We start from the raw sequence: 21,931 nt of genomic DNA on the forward strand, positions 1-21,931 counted from the left end.
ATAAGCCCTCCCCCGAAAATAAGCCCTATTGAGATTGCTACTGTAGTGAAGGTGATCCCCTGCGCTACACCCTACATTACGGTACCCTCTGTATGCACCGTCCCCTCCCCCCCCCAGTGAAACGCATGCCCCGCTCCCAGCTGCATCCAATCAGAGCTGCAGCAGTGAGTTGCTGGTGCCATTGAGAGCAGTGCCGCAGAGGAGAGCTGAGGCAGGACAACATAAGCCCTCCCCTGAAAATAAGCCCTCTGGTGTTTTTCTTTCAAAAAAAAAATAATAAGACAGTGTCTTATTATCGGGGAAACACGGTATAAGTTGCCAAGTCTTGACAATTTCATATCCTAAACATTTTTCTACTCAGGCCTCAATCAAGTCAAGAAGCATAACTCCTCACTTTTCACAATCTGGTGTCAGGACATCTTACTCTGTGTGTCACAAATTTCTTGTGGGCCTTATCTACACTCCAGCTAAACTGGCTTTGCTTGCTGTTCTCCATAGATAGTCCTTTCATCTCCTGTGCCTTTGTGCTGGGAGAGTTCTTCCTCCTACCCTTCTCTGCCTCTTACCCCTCCTAGAATACTTTTCAGGTTCAACTTTACTACTATCTCCTATGAGATGACTTTCCTAATTCTTCCAAACTGTTAGGACCTCCTCATCACCCCGTAATCATTTTGCATATATTTATCAAAGGTGGGGAAACCCTACCTTTTGCTGTCTGGGCTGCAAGGCCTTGCTGAGCTTGGTTGGAGGCTTCAAGTTTGGGGAGTAAACTAGGTTGAGGGCTTTAAGCTAGGCTAAAACATGCCCACAAAATTCAAGCTCCTAGAGGGCAAGGGCTGTCACTTCTGTAATGGTAATCCCAATGTCTAGTACACTGACAAATACAAACATATTTAGTGCTTGATTCACTGGGGGCAGGGAGCAGGTCTCATTTTTTTCCCCCCAAATGCCTTGTGTAAAACACAGTAGGTGTTCCATAAATATCTAGTGGTGATTGGGCAAAGGGGGATTGTGGTTTCCATGGGAACCCCTCACTTTTTTTTTCCTGCCCTTTTCTAGTGAGTGCAGAGGATTTCTAGGACTCTTCCCTAGATCTAGGAGACCCTGAGCTAGGTTGGCAATTTCCGAAATGGCCCAAAGGCTGAACAGCAGAGCTTTTTCCTCCCTCTGTTGATTATCATAGGCATTAGAGCTCAGAAAGGAGTTTTAGAGATGATCTAGTCCAACCCTGACATTTCTTATTTGAGGAAACAGGTCCTGAGTGATCTCCCTAAACCTTGCACCATCTCTCAAAGCCCTGAGCCTGGGCCTTTCAGCCCAGCAAGTTGGGAAACCCTAGCTTCGCTGGGTCTAGCCTTCCACATAGATGAGCTACATACGACCTTGCTAAACTTGCTTGCTCACCTCACGTGTGGGTAGTAAACAGGTAAAGGTGGTTAAGGTAGTTACTTGGTTTAGGGCTTTTAAGGCAAGTTAAATCAGGGCTACTAGCTTCTTCCCCAGCTTTCCCTCCTCTTCCAAACCATCTTTTTTTTTTTTTTCCCCAGTGTCCTGCCCTACTGTTAGACATTTGTTCTTAGGATCCTAGCCGTCTCACATCTGGCTTCCTGAGCTCCCGGTCTCCTGGGAGGAGGGGCAGGAAGGGCCCTGGGGAACAGAGCCCCAGCTGAGGTCACTCCGCCCCACCCTTTCCTTTCATTCCCTGCCCCCACTGGCTAGTAAGTTTCCATTCCTTTTTTTTACCCCAACCTGCTCCCCGATCTCAGTGCGACTTGTAAAGAGGGCACAGCGACGGCGGGGGGGGGGGCAGGGATTCTAAATAGCCTTTAGTAGTTAGAATGGGCCTACTTTGCATGTCCAAGGGTTAAAACTTCAAATTCCTCGCTCCACCTCCCCCCTACACCCTTTCATCCCAGGCCACAGGTTAGAAGAGAGGATGGAGTTGGGCAGAAAGGCGAACAGAGAGGGAAGGGGGTGGGGCGGTGAAAATCACTCCTGCCCCTCCCCCGCCCCTTTCCAGTCTAGCCACCAGTCAGGGGTTGCTAGCAAGAGAGCGAATTTATTGTCGGGTCCAGCAGGGTGGAGGGAGGGCCAGCGCCGGTCTCGGCCAACAGTGGGGCGCCTCGAGGTCTCCTGACTGCGCTCCACCTTTGAGTAGGGGCTCTGAGGGCGTTGGCATCTCCCTCCTGCCCGGCGTGGTGATGGCACTTCTATTTCCTCCGGGCTTTCTGAGCGGCTGGACTCCCCGTTTTTTCTCGCTCTGTCCCTAGCATCTTGGTCACGCCCCTTTCTATACCCACCTCTTGCTCCCCCATCCCCCACTACCGCCAGGTCCCGTGGGGGGAGGGGCGGTCCCCTGTCGCACACCCCTAGACGGGGGGGGGGGGGAGGGGGTGGCGGTAGAGAAAGGAGAAAAGAGGTGGAGGGGATGAGGTCAGGGGAGCTTCCTGCTCCTCTCCACTGGGCGCCTGGCGCCCTCATGCCGCTCCCCCTGCGCGGGGTCGGGGGTGAGGGTCAGGTAGCCTGGGAAGAAGGGAGGAGGAGGAGGAAATTGGGGGGCCCCGCAAGGGTGGGCGCTAGCAAGCCTCGCCGCGCAGCCAGCTGTTGCGGGCAACCTGGCCGGCGGAGGGTCGCGCGGACGGGCTGAACTGCAAGAGTTCGGCGATGAGCGCCTTACAGCGCTCAGCCAGCTCGAGGCCGTCGGGGTAGAGGACCCCGCGCTTCTGGCGGCGGGGCAGGCCCGCGATGTCCGAGTCGTCGAAGGGCATGCAGCCGGTGACCATGACGTAGAGTACAACGCCCAGGCTCCACACGTCGTACTTCTTGGGGTCGTAGGGAATGCCCAGGAGCACCTCAGGGGACGCGTAGGCGGCAGAGCCACAGTAGGTGGTGCTAAGGTCCGGGTAGCCGTGAGCCTGGCGTCCAAAGCCGAAGTCCGTGAGCTTGATGCGCCGCTCGTCGGGGCTCAGCAGCACGTTCTCGCATTTGAGGTCGCGGTGCACCAGGTGGTGGTCATGCAGGTAGCGCACGGCGCCCACGATTTGGCCGAAAAGCTCGCGCGCCTGGGCGCACGGGATGTGCCCGCTGCGCTGCACCACCTGCAGTAGGTCGGTGCCGGCGGCCTCCATGACGATGTACAGCTTCCCGTTGCACACTTCGATGAATTCGAAGACGTGCACGATGTGCGGGTGGCGGATGCCGCGCAGGATGGACAGCTCTCGGGGCAGGAACTTGTTGACAAAGTCCGGGGGGGCTCGCCGTCGGTCCACCACCTTGATGGCCACCGTGCCCTTGTACTTCTTGGAGGTGGCCACCTTGACCTTGGAGTAGCTCCCCTCCCCGATGGTGCGGCCCAACTTGTAGCCCAGCTCATTCAAGAGTTTGTCTCCAGACATGATGGACGGGGCGAGAGCGTCGGGAGGGTTTTCCGAATTTCGATTTGGGGCTTAACCCATGGCGCTTGGCACCTACAGACCTTGACCCCCATGTGCCCACTCCTGCTCCGGGGCCCCCAGCCTCCCTTTATCGCCCAGGTAACAATTTCCGCCTTGTGAAGTGACTGGGGGCGTCACGGGCCCCAGAGAGGCTGCCGCATGTTTGCTGGCTCTGCACGCCAGGGCCCGGTTTGTGACGTGGGAGGAGGGGGCGCACCTGGGGAGATAGAGATGCTACTGGGGGAAGGGATGGCAGGACGCCCAGACCCGGAGCCTGGTTGGAGATGAGGCAGCGTCCCACCGATAAACTGGGGCTCCCAGGGGTGTTGGGGACTGTCATCCTTCCCCTGGCTTCACTGGCATCCCCAGGCAGGGTAACTCTGAGGCGGCACTCCCCCCTGGCGGCCTCGGTAGGCACGATGCAAGCGATGGGGTAGGAGGTGCTGGGCCTTGAGCTTTAAAAGCCAGTTCAGAGCTGGAGAGTAACGTTAGCAAGGCTAGCTGGCCAGCCCAACCCCTCGTTTTACTGATGAGGAAACTAGGGGGAACGAAAACTCGTCCGATGGGGATCGAGGTCTACGCTGGTGCAGGTTTGGGACTGGATCCCTGGTGCGCTAACTCCTAGGAAGTTCTTGGGCACCACTTCAAAGCCCACCGCAGCAGCCTCCAAATCAGATAAAAGTGCTTTACAAACTTTAAAAAGCTACTCAAATGCCAGATAATACAATTACTACTGGCCAGCCCTTCCCTCCTACAGGCGCAGGAGAGGGGCTGCAGGGGGTATTCCTTGCTCCACCCTTCCCTCCTCGAAGTGGAGCGCCTGCTCCTTTAAAACCTGCTTCTGCAGTAGCTTCCGCCACTCTTTGGATGGCGGAGCGGGTTCGCGCCCCTTGACGCTATTTCCGGCTTCTTTCGTCTTGGAGGACCTTCGTTGTCGGAAGTACCGTGGGCCGGCAAGATGGCGGCATCCAAGGTGAAGCAGGACATGCCCCCGCCAGGGGGCTACGGTCCCATCGATTACAAGCGGAACCTGCCCCGTCGGGGAATCTCGGGTCAGTGTTTCGTAGGAGAGGCGGGCCGCGGTCGTTCTCTTCCCGGTCTCTTCCTGGGGACTTTTCTGCGCTTTCTTAACCAGCTTGGGGATCCCGGTTCCTTAGCTAGTTGACCAGGAAGGCCGGGTTTCGCTAAGCGGGGGGCCTGGGGAGGAGGAAGGCGGCGGGAGGGCAGGGACCCCGACGGCCCGGGCGCTTGGGGGTCGAGGGTTTCCACTTGTTTTTTTGCCTGTACCGTGAGCCCCCCCAAGGTTGCCCTGCCCCAGAGAGACCTCCAGCATCCCCCATTGACCCACGGGCACCAGAACCCCCTCCTTCCTTCCCATTCCCCAGTCTGCAAACCCGGAAGCCTTAGAGCCTTGAATGGCCCAGCCAGGAGAGAGCTTAGAACACAGTGTCAGAGCTGGGACATCCCTTAGAACATCGGTTTTCCCGAAGGGGTGTCCTGGGCTTTTGGCTAGAGAAGGAGTCTCACGACTAAGAAGAGGTAGTAAATGTATTTGTCTTGCACATCTGAAAAAGAGGTGTGTGTGTGTGTGTGTGTGTGTGTGTGTGTGTGTGTGTGTGTGTGTGTGTGTGTGTGTGTGTGTGTGTACACTCAAGGTCACACACACTATTCTGCATTGTAGGGCACTGCCTAAGACCTGTCCCTGTAAGGTATTACTCTGTCTCTGCAATTGTGCAGTGGATTTCAACTTTCACTCTCCATTATTTGGAGATGACTGCATGTATATCTGTCTAGCTAACCAGCTACTATAGGAAATATAGCTGGTAGTATAGTATAGGAAAGGCAAGTAACAGGCATGCAGTGGATCTGGAAGCAGAAAGACCTGAGTTCATATCCTAACTTAGACACCCGTGTGAACCCTGAGGGAGTACCTTAACCTCTCATTCTGTTTCCTTATCAGTTGTGAGAATAAAATGAGATACTATTTAGTAAAGTGATTTGAAAATCTTAAAGCACTATATAAATGCTATTGTTGTTGTTCATAACATTGAAAAAGACCAGCAATTTGTAAGAGAAAATACATAAGAAGAGAGACAGCAGTTAAAACATTAGATAGACATTTGAGACAAGCATCGAGAAATTGAGATCCTAACATAAGGAGGTAAATTTGACTTTGTAAGATGTCTCCCAGAGCTGCCTAGCCCTGGTTTCTCTTTTGAGTATCTTACTGCCAGCCATTTCAAGCTGGGTGTCCTGTAAGATTCTCACAATCAGCGTGTCTAAAACAATTTATTCCTCCGAATTATCCATGTTTTCCACCTTGGAGTCCTCATTGACTTTTCCTTGCTGTGAATATCTATCATTTGCTAAGTCTCTATTCTGCTTCCATATTATCTGCAATGGTCTTCTTTGTTGTTGCTGAGTTGTTTCAGTTGTGTCCTGCTCTTTGTGGCCCCATTTGTGATTTGTTTTTTTCTTTTTGGAGGGCAATTGGGGTTAAGTGATTTCCTAAGGTCACACAGCTAATAAGTGTTAAGTGTCTGAGTCTGTATTTGAACTCAGGTCCTCCTGACTCCAGGGCCGGTGTTCTATTCACTGTGCCACCTAGCTGCCCCCATTCGTGGTTTTCTTGGCAAAGATTCTGGGGGTGATTTGCCATTGCCTTCTCTGGCTTATTTTACAGATGAGGATCTGAGGCAAACAGTGACTTGCCCGGGATCATACAACTAGTAAATGTGTGAGGCTGGGTTTGCACTTGGGAAGATGAGTCTTCCCAATTCCCCACCAGTGCTTTGTATACCATGCCACCCCAGCAGCCCTATCCCACTTATTTAGCCACCAACCTAGTTTCATGCCCTCCTCACCTCAGCCTTGGGCCCCTTGTCTTTTCATTGCTCATTCCATAGCACACCCACCCCAGACCTGTATTCTTCTTGTCATCTACCTGTTTCTCTTACGTGCTGCTGAATGAAGCTGACATGCCGTTGTACTGACTAGGTAGACTACATCTGTTATCTAACTTCAGCTGAGTCCTCAGTGTAGCAAGGCAATCCTTTTTATTTCTTCCTAATTGATTTCCTCTCATAATCCTCATTGAAGCCATAGCAAATCTTTCCTGCTCAGGCTTCCCAGACCTCCCTTTCCTTCTCTCTCAGGTGACAACTTTGCCTCTTTACTTAGAAAACTGAGGCCATTTGCTCCTCCTCTTCTTCTCTCTTCTTAAAGCAGCCTTTTCTCTTTTCTTTTCTTCTAGGCTCGGATAAGGAGGTGGTTCCTATCTCCCAGGCTTAACCTCTCAATGTTCCCATCCTTTGCCCTCCAGCTAATTGCCTTCTCTTGTGTCAGCCTCCTCTCTCTGGTCTTCACCCTTCACCCTTTTCCTTTTTACTACTACCTTCAAACTCCTTGCCTGATGCCTGTGCCCAGGTCTGTTCCATCTTTAGAAATCCTTCACTAGACTCTTCCGTACCAGTTAGCTATAATCCTGTATTTCTTTTCAGCTAAAATTCTTAAGCCATCTAAACCAGGTGCCTATTTCTTCTTCTCTCCCACTCTCCATGCCTTTTCATTCTGTCCCTCTTGACTCCAAACATCTCTAAAGTTACCAACAGTCTAATTGCCAAATCTGGTGGTGTGGTCTTAGGCCAATTTGACTGGACCATCCAAGAAGGTCAAGAAGGGTAGGATAGGTCCTGATTGCGAAAAGTTTTAAATGTTTGATGGAAAAGTTTATGTTTGATCCTAGAGGTAATAGAGAACTACTGGGTGGGGGAGGGGGTGAGGGGGGGAGAGAGAGAGAGAGAGAGAGAGAGAGAGAGAGAGAGAGAGAGAGAGAGAGAGAGATTGATTTGATTGATTGTGTGTGTGTTGTATGTTGTGTGAGTTAGGATAGTTGTCTGTTGTCCTGGTCAGACCTGAACTTGAAAATAATTTTGGTGGCTGTGTGGAGGAGGGATTGGGAAGGAGACCACTTAGGAGGCAGTAATCTGATGAAGGTGATGAAAGACTTGAACTGTAATGGTAGCTCTTTGAGTAGAGAGAGGAGGAGACCTATCTGGTAGATGTTATGGAGAAAGAAATGACAAGGTTTGGCAGCATGGGCTGAGAGTGAGGAGTCAAGGGTGCTGCTGAAGTTTCATGTCTGTAGGATTGAAACAGTGGGGGGTAGGGAGGGTGCCCAGCAAAGGAATAGGTAAGTTCAAGTGTGCTTGGGCAGAAGGGACTGAGTTCTCTTTGGCGCTTGTTAATGCCTGCAGAACATCCACTTCAAAAAAGTCCATTAGGCAGGTTTGTGATGTGGAACTGGAGGCAAGGAATAGAGCTTTTTCAGGTAGTTTGATTTTGATAGTGAAGAGAGATTGAAGGTTCTTGAGGATAGGGTCAGTGTCAAAGGGTATTCATAGGTGATTAGAGCTAGAAAGGAGAACTTTAGAGATCTGTATAACCTAAATTCCTTTTATAGAAAATAAACTTAGGTACAGAGGTGTTTGATGAAAGCCCTGTGTGGTGCAGAGGGGTAGGGCATTGGGCCTAGAGTCACAAAGACCCGAGTTCAAATTTGGTTTCTGGCACTTACTGCTGTGTGACCTTGGGCAAGTGTCTTAATCTCTGTTTGCTTCAGCTGTCAAATGTGGGTAATATGTCTCCCAGGGTTGTTGTGAGGATCAGAGGAGATATTTGTAGCAAGTGCTAAGCACAGTGCTTGGCATATAATAGGTAGCGTATAAATGCTCATTTCCTCCCCCCCCTTCCCCCACCACAAGGGGCATTTGTGGAGTTTAGGGGAAGGAGCAGTGCCTTTGGGGTCCACTGTATCCCTAGAGGGTTTCTGGATGCATCATGCTTAGTGTAGTGCCCCTCCCCCCCATAGTACATTATTCCATTTTACTCTTAGAATATCTAGCTTCCCTCCTTCAAAGCTCAGCTGAGCTGCCATGTCCTGCCACATGAAGGCTTTGTTGATATTCCTCCCTACCCCATCTCTAGTCCCTGGAATTACTCTGTATGCCTTGTTATATACTTTATGTTTACTTATGGTGGGGGTCAAGAAGAGGCAGACACAACCAAACAACAACAACAAAATTTACAAATGTGTGCACATATTTAACTTGGTAGAATGTAAGCTTCTCAAGAGCAAGGAACTTTTAACTTTTTTTCCCCTCTATGTATCTTCATTTTCTAGTTGTTGTTAAGTTCTTTTTCACTCCTGTCCGACTCTTCATGATCCCATTTGGGGTTTTCTTGGCAAAGATACTGAAGTAGTTTGCTGTTTCTTTCTCCAGCTCATTTTATGGATAAAGAAACTGAGGCAAACAGAATTAAGTGTCTTGCCCAGGGTTACACAACTAGTAAGTGTCTGAGGCCAGATACGAATTCTGCAAGATGGGTCTTCCTGACTGTAGACCTGACACTCCATCCACTTTGCCCAGCAGTTAGTAGGTGTAAATGTTTGCTTATAGTCGATATCATTGAGATTTGGTGAATGAAACTCAAACTTGGATATGGAAGGAGATGCCTTATTCAGAGAGAATAGATTAAGTTTTAAAAGAGTTCAGAGTAGCATCACATATTAAAAAAGTTGTATTCTTGGGAAAATCCCAGAGCCAGAGGTGATGAGAAGCTTGCTAGAAAACCTTTCCAGTGAAGATGAATGGAGGGAGAAACACTGATGTTGTCAGGGTAATACACTACACCCTTCTTGGACAGGAGGGCATAGAGAAGGATTTTTGTCTGTGAGATATAGACAGGATAGCTTCAGATATATCTGCCAAAGCCCTTTCTGCCAGAAGTAGGGCTGCTGATGAATTGTTAACTTCTCTTAATGGTAATTTCATTCTTAAAAAGGTGGCTGAAACAACAGATGAGCTGCCTGTCTGTACTCAGTTCTCACCAATAAGGAGGAATTAGTTGCTGAAGTAGAAATGGCAGAGCTTTAATATTGGAAATGACTACTAATCAGAATGTATGCTAGAAGCAGAAAAAACCGAGTTATTGGCTGATTCACACCCTAGATTTTGAATGAGTAGGTTTTCAAAGAGTTTAGAGAAAAGGTAGCTAGGATTCTGTGGCCTAAACTTTACAGGGAGAGAGTCAGTACAAGAGGGATGAAAATGAAAAAAGAAGTTACAGTAACACAAGCAAATGCTTCCTATGGGGAAGAACAGAATGACTTTTAAAAAAAAGCCTTATTTTGAGGAGCAGGTTTCTTTTAGCCTTTAAAAGAATGACCATTCTCTCGATCCCCACAACAATGCTGTGATATTGATGTTTTAAATGTTATTGGCCTCATCATACCGAAGAAGGGACTGAGAGAAGTAAAGTGACTTATCCAAAGTTCTCCAAGGTGGCCATAAAGTGTCAGAGGTGGGATTACAACCCAGGCCTTACTTTAAATCACCGGCCATAGGGTCTTCCTGGAGGTCGATTTCCAAAGAGATGTATGCATAGCCATAGACGCTTTCAACTATGCATTTGGCAAAGTCTTTCTTTGCTATAATTGTGGACGAGATGAAGTGGTGTGGGTAGATGATAGTATAAGCAGGTGGATTCAGAACAGGGAACTCATCAGATAATTTAGATGTTTAAAAAGTATAGAGAAGGAAGAAAACAAGCACAGGTTGCTTATAAGAGACAGGTGTCAAACAGAAAACTCTCAAGTGTAGCCTGAGCCAGATTAAAATGTAATTGAGAAATGTTTAACAAAATAATAATACAGTGCAATATAGATGATATTCATTTATGGTTTTCTAAGTTAGTCTGCGGGGATCTGTTTGGGTTTGACTCCACTGGATTAGGATGAATGTAAAAGTGCACAGTACTATCAGAATAATATTGGGAGAATTAAGACCAAAAACAAAGCTTTTTTAGGTGGATGGAACTATGAAAATAAGGCTGAACTACCAGACTTTTGTAGGAAGGAGAATGATTTATAGATGAGGAATGATAGCCCCAAAATGGCTAATGTAATTGGAGCCCAAGATAAGCTGGTGTGTGGTAAGAGTACCTAGGCTGTTCTGAATGAGTTCAAGTCACCAGGCCTGGAAAAATGAGATCCTGGCAGTGGTACATTTTGGTAGCTATGTATGTGATTGTTGAGGTGCTGTTGGGGTGTGTGATGTGGGAATAGGAGAGAGAGCAAGCCCTCTAGAAATGGGCAGCCAGATTTTCAGAAAAAAGTGTGGGCTCTTTCTACTCTGATAGCTCAGTGAAGTTGACCTGTTCCTGGTAGAATTCTAGAATAGCTTATTCTAGGAGTCAGAGTATTTAGAACAGTAAGTGGTGATCACTAAGAAGTCAGCTTGATTTGAATTGAGAACAAGTCATACTTTGCTGCAGTTGCTGTTGGTTTTGCTTATTTTGTTACAAGGAAGGGCTTTTTAGGGTGTGGAGGTTTGTGTGGAGATGATTATGATGTCAAAACTAAAGGCACCAGCCAAGCTTTTTATTTAAAAAGAAAGAATCAGGCAGCAAGTAAGACAACAGCAGCAACCAAACAACCCCAGCTTGGTTTCCCTTTTTGATGAATCAGCTAGACCAGTAGTTTAGGGGAACATTGTAGACATAGTAGATATACCAGCTCTCAGCAAAGCTCTTGACAAATGGCTTGTGCTCTTCTGGACAGAATAAATAGATATGGGATATCTCATATATATATATATATATATATATATGAAGAGATATGGGATATCTCATATATATATATATAAATAAAAGATAAGGCACTTAATACAGTTTGATAGGGATTCGGATCTGTTTGAATGACTGGAGCTAAAGTTGTTAGTGTTGTTAATGGGGTGATATCAACTCGGAGGTATGTTGAGCTGTTTCTATTGATTGTCCTTCACCTAGAATACCCACCTTCCCCTGCTCTGAACCCATTGCCTCATCTGTTCAATAGGGATCATTAGTCCACATACATTTATTGTTGGGAGTTGTGATGCCTGCTGGTAACTTCTCTTGGGGAGCCTGAAGCTGAGGTAGAGGCTGAGGCTGGTGGCTCCATCTGGGTTCTGAGTTCTGAGCTGCAGTATAGCTGAAGCCCACTGGGTGCTTGTGCTAAGGCCAGAGATCATGAGGAATGCCGAGAAGGAGAGGGCAGCCAGGCTGCTTAAGGAGGGGTGAATTTGCTCAGGTTGGGAGAAACAGATCGAGGTAAAGCTCCTGTTTGATCAGTGTTGGCATTGACCCAGGAGTGAGACCCAGGCTAAACACCTGACCAGTAACAAATTCCAGACATTTATTAAATGCTTATCTCAGTTTCCAGGCATGGTGCTGCTAGGCAAAAAAGCCAAAACTATTTCTGTCCCTAAAGACCTTAGAGTTTGTTGGAGGAGATAACTTACATAAATTAGTTTCTATGGAATGATTTCAGGGTAAATGCTAAAGGCAGAGGGCGCTAGCAGCTGGTGAGATCAGGAAAGGCTTCATGTGGAAGGTGCTCCTTGAGCAGAGTGTTGAAGGAGATAGAAGATTCTAAGAGACAGCTGTGAGGTGGGAGTGCATTCCAGGCATGGAGGACAGCTGATAGTAACAATGTTGATGGTGACAATAGTAACAATAAATAACTAACTTTGCGTAGTACCTACTGTGTGCCAGGTATCTTACACATGTCTAATTTGATCCTCACAACAACCCTCTCAGGCAGGTGCTGTTATTATCCCTGTTTTACAGATGTGGAAACTGAGGCAGACAGAGGTTAAGTGACTGGCCCAATACTCTAGAGCATATCTGATGCCAGACTGAACTCAGATCTTCCTGACTTGGCTAACTGATTAATTAATTAAATTTTTTTTTTTTGGTCTATCCACTTTGTCACCTAGCTGCCCAGTCCAGTGCAAAGGTAAGGTACAGACTGCCAAGGTGTGGTAGATAGAGACTTAGCCTGGGGTTCTGCAAGACTTGGTTTCAAGTCCTGCCTCTGACAAATTCCAGCAGTTTTCATATGAGTGAGGAAGGGAGTTTGCTCAACTTGTTAATGCTTCAGGCATCTTAAAATACAGGTGACTTGCTGGTTTGCTTCAGTGGAGGAGATTTATGTCCTGGGAGTTTTCTACGATGATGAAGTCTAGACCAAAAAAAAAAAAAAATTCACCATCCTATTGAGAGTTATGGGAATCAAATAAGAGATAATGTTGAAATCATTTTGTGACCTTAACATGTCAACTATTATTATTAAATTAAGATCTTGTTCCCCTCTGACATTCATATTCTGTGATGTTCTAAGGGCCCTTCTATACTAAGGTCTTGTTTCCCTCTGATATATATTTTATGTCCCAAGGCCCTTCTATGTCCCCCTCTAGCATTATTTTCTATGTTCTAAGGGCCCTTCTGCCATGATGCTGTTATTCTAAGACACTTTACTCCTTTACTAGCCAGAGGCATATCAACAGAAACATCTGCCTGCCTGTCTTGGGCTCCAGTATGAAGACCAGAATCTGTTCCATGCCTATCTTCCCTCTCTTTTCCCTTCCAGGGTATAGCATGTTTGCCATTGGCATTGGGACGCTGTTGTTTGGCCACTGGGGCATGATGAAGTGGAACCGAGAACGAAGGTATGGGTATGATCTTCCTTTGCCTGCGCTGGTTATACAGCATGTTCTGGGAAGTGATCTGGTAGGAGTCAGATGTTGGTCCATGGTGACTAGCTCATGCACAGTCTGACTGCTGAAATGTTGATAGGTTCGATACCTGTAAAGGCCATTGACCATCCTGTGTTCAGATGCTACTTGCAATTTCTTCCTGTTCCTTCCCTCCCTCCCTGAGATTTCCAACTGTCCTTCGTCCTCCCCCTAGTCCTACCATATGTGACATTGGATAAATTGTTTTCTCTCTCTGGCCTCAATTTTCTTTGCAAAAATGAGGAAGTTAGGCATAGTCGATCCCTAAAGGATCCTTCCACTTATCAGGTTAGATTTGGTTTCCCCACCTCTGGCCCCAGACCATTTATTTGCCCTTTCTGGGCCCAGGGCCCAGCCAGTCTTCCTCTATGAGTGTGTCCTACTGAAACAAGGCATAGACCTTGAAATGTGGGTGACTAGCACTAGGGAGCAAGCTTGCCCCTGGATATACAGGATTGTTAAAACAGTCTCTAGGTACTTTGTATCCAAGTGAGCATCAGCAGCTCATGCTGTGAGATAGAATATGCCTGTGACTTGCATTGAATACAAAGTGAATTTCTTTCTTCTAGCTGATGTGAATCTGACATTTAACAGTCAGTGATATTCTCTCTAATTTTGTTTGCTGTGTGACACAATTATCACCAGGAATTGTTTTTCCAGTGTCATAGGATCTGAAGCAAAATCCCTTGCGTACAAATGTGTGTGCTTTCCATAGGCTGGGTTGTATTCCTTTTAAGAGACTGAAGAGGCCATCCTTGGGATTTAGTTGGTCTGGAGGAACAAGGCTTGAAGCACTGGTATGGCTTCCTTGTCATCTGAGGAAACCCCTAGTTGTTACTTATTGGATAATGTGGGTGATGATTATCACCCATCATCTAGAATTACCCATTGTCCATTCTGAGTTGGGTGATGCAAGGTGGTCTCTTTAACAAGGTGGGTAGCATGAAAGAAGGTTCTGTTTTTAAATAGAAATGGTATATTCTATGTCATGTTCCTCAGGCTGTTCATGAGTAGATTATTACTTTGTCATAATGGGCCTAGATCTCTTGTCCTGCCCCAATGCTCTGCCTCTTTTGCTAGCCAGTGGGCCCCTGCCTGTAAAGACTAGGTTTTTGAAGAATGCCATTTTGCCTGGTTTACTAACAGTTCTGCCTACTATAAGAGAAGCATGTACAACAGGACCTTATCATCCATTAATCCAATAACGAGGAACATACCAAAGGATGGCAGTTCCTCAAGATGGACCAAATGGCTGACTCGTGTAAGAGCCTTGAGGATTGAGACAGATAGGATCTTTATTTATACTGATTTGTGGGGAGTGACTGCTGACTTGAGTGGTCTGGGGTCTGGAGAGAACAAAGTATAGTACTCTCGGGTTAGGACTAATAGAAGAATTTTGCCAATGCCTTCTATGGTAAACAGATGTTTGTGGGGCATGTTATTGTCCATTAGCGATAATTATAAACCCTCTGACAAGTTAAAGCCCTATGGGAAAGTTATGTATTGAGGAATAGGTCCAGCATTGATCTGGTATACATAGGGTCTGTGATGCTGTTTTGTGTTAAGCTCAAAATTGTTGCTATGGCATGTGATCCCTTGAACTAAGGATGGGGCAGCTGCTTCTGTTTAATGATACTCCTCATGCCAATCATGGCGTCTGCCTTTGAAAGATCAGTGTGGCAAGATCATCCATGATTCTTAGCCTGCCTCTAATTGGCTCTCTTCCTCCAAGAGATTTGTCCTTATTGCAATTCTTCCTTTTTTTAACATCAAAAAGTTATATTTACAAAGATAATATAGTAGGAACCAATAGGGGGCAGCCAGGTGGCACAGTGGATAGAGTGCTGGGCCTGGAGTCAGGAAGATTCCCTTATCTCCCTGAGTTCAAATTGTGCCTCAGACACTCATTGGCTGTGTGACTTTGGGCAAGTCACTTGATCCTGTTTGCCTAGTCCAATGGAAAATGAAATGGCAAACTACTCTAGTACTTTGCCAAGAAGACCCCAAATGGGGTCATGAAGAGTTGGACCTGATTGATAAATGACTGAACAACAGATAGCAAGAGGCTGGAGTTCAGTGACGTCCCAAAGCAGAATCCCAGTCCTCTAGCACCTTCCTCCTATCAAGTCCATCCTCAGACTGGGTCCACCAAGGCCTTGCTCCAGAATGACTTCTCACCAGGTTGGTGGTTGGGAATACCCAGAGATTTGACTGTGGGTCCAATTGCCGAACACTCTGTGACTCTTCAGACTTTTGAGTTCACAGAGTTGTAAAAGGGGTCTGTTCTTTCTCCCATACTCATTAACCTAAAATGAAGAAAGAATATATGCAAAGAGACAAAGGGAAATAGTGGTGCAGTGTGTTTACAGCCAGATGGTGGCCTGTGTGGGGAGATAAGGTAGCTACAATAGCCTTGGCTACTCTTGTCCTCCAGTTATTCTGAATGTGGTATTTCAGTGCCACCGAAGTCATCTACCATGACCGCCAAGATCGAAGTTCTTACAAAACATATCCTTCTCTCTTATGGGTTCCCCTGTACCATTGCCTCTGATCAGGACACTCTGCTTATTGTTAGAAAGGTCTTGGGCCTGTTGCCAGCACATTTGCTTGCTGGGTTTTCATAGACTCTTGAAATAGTAGCTTCCCAATTTGGAACTATACTATTCATATCTTTTAACCCAGTTCACTACCAGGCTTATAGTTCAGAGAGATCAAAGAAAGAGGGAAATTACTTGGATGTACAAAATGTTTATATCAGCATTTTTTGTTATAACAGAAATAGAAACAAAGAGAGAGTCACTCAGTTGGGGAATGGCTGAACAAATTATATATATGAACATAATGGAGTATTATTGTTAGAAGCCTGAGAAAACTTGCATGAATTGATACAGAGTTAAATAGAACTAGAAAAACAATTGTTACTTTAGCTAAAACATTGGAAAGGAACACAGTTTTGAAAGATTTAAATCTGATCATTGCAACAATTAACCATATGATGAATCTTATACTAACTCCTACCTTTTGAGATAGAACTACTGATTAAGAATTACAGAAAGAGACATATGTTTTCTGACAAGGCCAAAATGTGAATCTCTTTTGCTTGACTGCACTTACTTGTTAGAAGGGAGGGCATTTATTTTGTTTGATGGGGAGAGCAGAGGGGAGATTCTTGTATTCCATGATTAGAGTCCTCATCAGAAAAACACAAGTGTTAGAAAGATGGGTTTTTCTTTTTGGTAAGAAACTTGGGGTCATTGAAAGCATCGTGAATTTCTCAAACATAATGTAGCCAGCTTTCATTTTCCTACGTAATTCTGGATCTAGACCATCACCTGTTTGCAATTTATGTCCAAGATGCTTGGTTTGCCACTTGATTGTATATCTGAACTTATAAGCATTCTTCATCCACTTGTTTTTTCCTTTGTGGGTTGTTAGACCGAACTCTTAGGTGACTGTGAATTTCATTTACAAGACTTCTGTGTTAATGTTAACTGTATCAAGTTCTGAATGTCATTTGCAGAGAAAAGCCCCTGGAAGACATTTTCTATTCAGACTGTGCTAGATGTTTCCTATAAGCAGTGGCGAGGACCTTTGAGTCTACTTCTTGTTTTATATCTCACTGTCAATCAGAGGGTTATTGACCAAAATCATCTCTGTTGTATCTGTGAAGGAATCTATAAAATTTGAACACATATGCATGGAAACATATGCATTGTTGAAGAGCCTAGGAGGTGACATTTTGCTCTACTAAGTCAAATACTATACTTTTTTATAATTAACAAGCAGTAAACACTGTAGGATTTTATTTTCTGCACGTCAGTGATGTGACACTCAAGATGTCTGTTACAGATTTTTTCTTTTGAAATATTTTGTTGCTGTTTTGACATCATGTCACTTCCCAGTGACTCTTTCCACTCAGCAGAATACTCCATGTAGTAAATGAGTTTAGTCAAGCAACACAGATCAGCACATTGGCCACATCTGAAAACATTTGCTTTATTCCATAATCTTAGCACCTCTCTTGAGAAACAAGAGGAATGTTTGTCATCTGTCTTCTGAAGTCATTGTTGAACAACTGCATTCATCAGAGGTCTTAAGTCTTTCGTTTTTATTTTCCTTTACATTATTGTAGTCATATAAATTATCCTCATAGAAATCTCAAGTTTCTCTGACTTCTTTATAGTTGTCATTTTTATGGTGTTACAGTGTTCCCACTATATTCATATACTATTACAATTTGTTCAGCCATTACCTAGTTGGTGGGTACCTGTTTTCCTTCCACTTTTTTGCTATTACAAAAAAATTATACAAATTGGTAAAGCTGGCAAGTGGTAGGAACAGTCAATGTTGGAGGAGTTGTAGAAAAACTGGGTACTCTAATGTATTGTTGGTGAAGCTGATTTTGTACAGCTATTCTGGAAAGTAATTTGGAATTATGTGAACAAAGTGAATAAAATGTCCATACTCTTTGACCCAGAGTTTTTACTGCTAGACGTTCCCCAAGGAGGTCATTAATAAAAAGAAAGTCTCCATAAATACCAAAATATCTATATAGCAGCACTTTTTAGCGGTAACAAAGAACTGGAAACGAAGTAGATGTCCATTGATATGGGAATGGCTAAACAAAATTGTAGCATGTGAATGTAATGGACAGTAATGTAGCGTAATGTAAGAAACAGTGGATGTGATGAATGGAGGAGCATGGAAAATCTTAGATGAACTTATGCAAAGTGAAGGTAGCAGAGCCAGGAAAACAGTATATACAGTGATTCAGACAATGCTAATAGAACAACCACCACAAAATAATTGGAATGAAATGTGGTAAAGTAGAACGAACAAGTTTGGTTTTAAAGAAGAGATATGAAAAGATACTTCCCTTGAATGGTTGGTAGAATGGTAGCAGTCCACGGGTGTGGAATCTGCTGGAAGAAGTTTCAGGGATTGTCTGTTTTGACCTCATCATTTTACAGTTTTGTGGAATTAGCACTCCATCACCCCAGATTTGCTGTCATGGGCTTCTAGCCAACTTCCTAGTTAAAGGTCTGAGTGACATCACTTCCTCCTCACGAAGGGGAAGCTCTCAGGACTCAGGCCTTACATAAGACTATAACTTCTATAGGGAGATCTCAGGACAGCTCTTGGCATCTAACCCTTTACTTGTGTTTGCTCTAGACGCTGGCTGATTGAAGACTTGGAAGCCCGAATTGCATTGATGCCACTGTTGCAGGCAGAGGAGGATCGAAGGTAGGACTCCCTTAAAGTGGGTTTAGGAGAAGGCTTCAGCAGGCAGAGGAGGCCAGGCACGGGGGTTTCTCCAGGACAGTGGGAGGATCCTGGCAGAAGAGACAAGCTAGATGTGTGGTGCCCTCAGTACAGCTGAAGGCTATTGTAAGAGTGGGCTTGACGTAGGGATTTCTCTTTTGTTACCCTCTAGCAGAGTGAATCTGTGCCCACTATCAGTCATTTTGCCTCTGATAGGCTAAATTTATCTAACCAGTTCCGAGATTTTGATTTCAACTAGCATGAGACTCCTAGATTTTACTGGCTTTGTTTCTTCTCTTCTTTTTTTTTTAAAGCAATCGGGGTTAAGTAACTTGCTCAAGGTTACATGGCCAGTTATTTCTGGGTGTGGTGCTGAGTAGATGAGCCCAGATTTGATCCCCAGGTCATCCCAACACTGCCTGGTGCTGCTGAGCCACCTGGCCGCGCCTAAGCAATTGGGGTTAAGTAACTTGTTCAAGGTTACATGGCCAGGTGTTTCTGGGTAGGTGCTAAGTGTCTGAGCCCGGATTCGATCCACATGTCATCCCGACACTGGAACCGGTGCTCTTACTCACTGTGCTACCTGGCCGCCCCTGTTTCTTCTCTTCTGTGTGGATGGGGCTGAAAAAAACAAAGAAAATTCTTTCTGTCCCTCTGGCCTCCCAGGGAACAGGGATTTAGATACTGCCCACTTGCCTGCCTTAGGAAATCTACCTTTTCCCTAGAGGACAGGTAGAAAGACAAGTTCGCTGACTGCCTAGGCTTAGGCACCCCTTTCTCTACCAGTTCTTCCTGCTTCCCCACACACAGATAGTTTTAAGGGACCAGCGATACAGTCTGGGTCTGTAGCTTCTAACTCTTGTCTTTTTGCCTGAAGGAAGCTGCGTATGTTGAGAGAGAACCTGGAGGAGGAGGCTATAATCATGAAAGATGTTCCTGGCTGGAAGGTTGGTTCCTTTAGGTGGGGTGGGAGGATCTAGGAGCAGCCTCCTCATGTATCTGTGTGGCCTTGGACAAATCCTTTATTCTTTCTGGACCCAATCTATTTACAGATTGGTGGTGTCAAAAAAGAGGATCTCTAAAAATTCCTCCCAGCTCTGACATTCTGGGTTCTAAAGGCCCTCCCAGCTCTGGCATTCTGTGTTCTAAGGGCCCTCCCTGCTCTGACATAGACTGTTTTCTAAGGGCCCTCCCAGCTCTGGCATTCTCTTCTGTTAATATATTTTACAGAGGAGGAAATTGAAAAGTGATTGATCCAAGATTTCACTGAGTTTTGTGGTGGTGTTGGGACCAGGTTTTGTGACTCCCAAATTGGTTTTTTGCTTTTTTTTTCCCTCGATAACCACGGAAGAACAGAAACAAAGCAGTTAGTGGGGAGGCTGAGGGTTGAGTAAGATGCAGATGATCATATATTTAGAGCTGGAAAGGACCTGAGGGGTCATGTGTATCACCTGTCATTCCCCCCACCCAGTTTCACAGGTGAAGAAACATTGGCTCAGACAATAAATGAGCTGCCTAGGGTGATCCAAAGAGTGTGATTTGGGACTCACAGTAATAGTTCTTTCTCCCCAGGTGGGCGAGTCTGTCTTCCATACTACCCGATGGGTGCCTCCAACATTGGGTGAGCTGTACAGTCTACGGACCAATGAGGAAAGGGTCCATGCTAACTATGGCTTCATGTGGTATACCTAAAGGTGTGCCAAGGCCTGTCTGTCCCTCGGAGAGATTAAAGGTTCACTTGGAAATCTGTGTATGTCTATGTGTGTTGGGGAGAGGGAGGAGGGCCTTATGTCCATCTTCTAGCCACCTGCCTTGCTGTTATGGTGGAAACCCACACTTCCCCCTGCACCAGGGACCATACTCTCTCAATACTGGGTCATTACTATTTCCTCCAGATGAAACACAGCTCATGCTGATGGTATTGGGCTTTGCCTTCCGCATTTTTAAGGGCAGTGAAAAGGAGGTCTTCTCCCTACTCTCAGTTGCACCCTCTGTACTTGCTCTTGGTTTTCCCACTGTAGTGGGCTTCAGAGGAAGCTCTTTCAGTGTGTATAAGGACCATACTAAGCACCTCTGGCAAGTTGGTTGATAGCCCTTAGTCCCTCAACCCTACCATAGATCAAACTCTACTGGGGCTAGAGTCCCTAGCCATGATCCATGGACTCACTGGCTGCAGAGGGATCCCATTCCAGTCATAGACTGGTGCCCCATCCTCGTCCCATATGGAGTTCTTCATCATAACCTTAAATGGATTTCCCCATCACTGCCATCCTTACCTTCCTACCCTATGCATTGACCCAGTCTGCCCTCAAGGATCTAACATCGTAATGGAGACATGTAAAGAAACAGGCATATGATAATGGTAATTATAGCTAACATATGGTCCCTACATGAGAGCCAGGTACAATGCTAAGTTCTTTACAGTTGATCCTCAGAGCAATTCAAGGAGGAGGGTGCAGTTATCCCCATCTCACAGTTATAGAAGATGTATTCAGAGAAGATGGAAGGTGATCTCAGAAGGGAAGGGACTAGCAGGTGGAGGCCCTGGCAAAAAGGCTCCGAAGAAGCCAAGGAATCTTAAGAGGCAGAGGTGAAAGGGAAGTGCTTCCAGGCATGGGATATCCAGTGCCAAGCAATGGGGCCAGGAGGTGGCATGTGATGGGTGAGAAATTCTAGGAAGGAGGCTGGTTTGATTGGACTTTAGAGTAAAGTAAAAAAAATCTGGAGATGGAGAAGGCACTGGATTGCAAAGGACTTTAGTCAAAGAGCTTTATGTTTGATCCTGGAGGTAGTCGGGAGTCATTGAAGTTTATTGAGTAGGAGAAGTGATGTGGTTATAGCAGTGCTTCAGGAACATCATTTTAGCAGCTGAGGAGGATAGATTGAATGGGCAGACCAGTTCATTGTGCATTCAGATGACCAGCTTGTAAGAACAAAGACCAAAGTCAAAGAAGAAAAAAGTGACATTACAGGACTGAGCACCAACAGCTCTCCCAAGTGTCTCCAAAACTCAACTGGCATTCTGACTGGAGTTTTGGGTAATAACTGGTCTTACCACCAGACTCTGCTGCCCCAAATGGAGAAACTAGGGTCCAAGTCAGATATAATGTCTGCTTGATGATCCTCAGTATAGCCAGGCACTGAGTGGTGCTTGAGAGCCCAAAAGCCACTATGGCCCTGCTATAAGCAGGGACCACTTCATTAGGTGGTCCTACTTACCATAGGGGGATGGAGACCCATAAAGAAGAGGCCACTTCAGGGTGTGTGGAAAGAGGATTTTGGTGGGGTGGGAGGGGGAGTGGCCTGATGAGGATTCACCTTGTAAAACCCTGTCATGATTTTGTAAGAACATTTGCCCGTGAGTTGCAGAATTAGCTGATTCTGACAATGATAAACAACTTCCTTAGCATTGAAAAACTCAAAGAAGGAACAGGACTAGTGCTTTGATGGATCAGGCAGTTATAGATATTGTGGGAAGCAGACAGAACCATTGAACTGTTGTTTTCTTGGCCAGTGAGAATGGTCTCTGGATTGAGAATGTTAGGAGAAAAATGGATAGCAGAGTTGAAAATCAAAACGAATGAGGAAATGGTAAGAGAACATTTAGGTGCCTTCACT

General features: G+C 45.8%; 2 protein-coding genes across 2 annotated transcripts; one reads left to right on the plus strand and one right to left on the minus strand.

The window, feature by feature from the left end:
- Positions 1 to 2,364: 2,364 nt before the first annotated feature.
- On the minus strand, positions 2,365 to 4,183 carry TSSK6 (testis specific serine kinase 6). The gene has a single exon (XM_069086921.1). The coding sequence runs from the start codon at positions 3,393 to 3,395 to the stop codon at positions 2,577 to 2,579; it is 819 nt and encodes a 272-aa protein (XP_068943022.1). The 5' UTR covers positions 3,396 to 4,183; the 3' UTR covers positions 2,365 to 2,576.
- A 145-nt stretch (positions 4,184 to 4,328) lies between these two features.
- On the plus strand, positions 4,329 to 20,058 carry NDUFA13 (NADH:ubiquinone oxidoreductase subunit A13). Its single transcript, XM_069086922.1, has 5 exons — positions 4,329 to 4,486; positions 12,907 to 12,985; positions 18,224 to 18,295; positions 19,191 to 19,260; positions 19,886 to 20,058. Exons 1-5 carry the CDS (start codon positions 4,393 to 4,395, stop codon positions 20,003 to 20,005), a joined length of 435 nt encoding a protein of 144 aa, XP_068943023.1. The 5' UTR covers positions 4,329 to 4,392; the 3' UTR covers positions 20,006 to 20,058.
- The last annotated feature ends 1,873 nt before the right edge of the window (positions 20,059 to 21,931 follow it).

This window comes from Petaurus breviceps, unplaced genomic scaffold (assembly GCF_028583685.1).
Source record: "Petaurus breviceps papuanus isolate PSGF00001 unplaced genomic scaffold, PetGlider_PUasm1.0 180, whole genome shotgun sequence".
Classification (NCBI taxonomy): domain Eukaryota; kingdom Metazoa; phylum Chordata; class Mammalia; order Diprotodontia; family Petauridae; genus Petaurus; species Petaurus breviceps.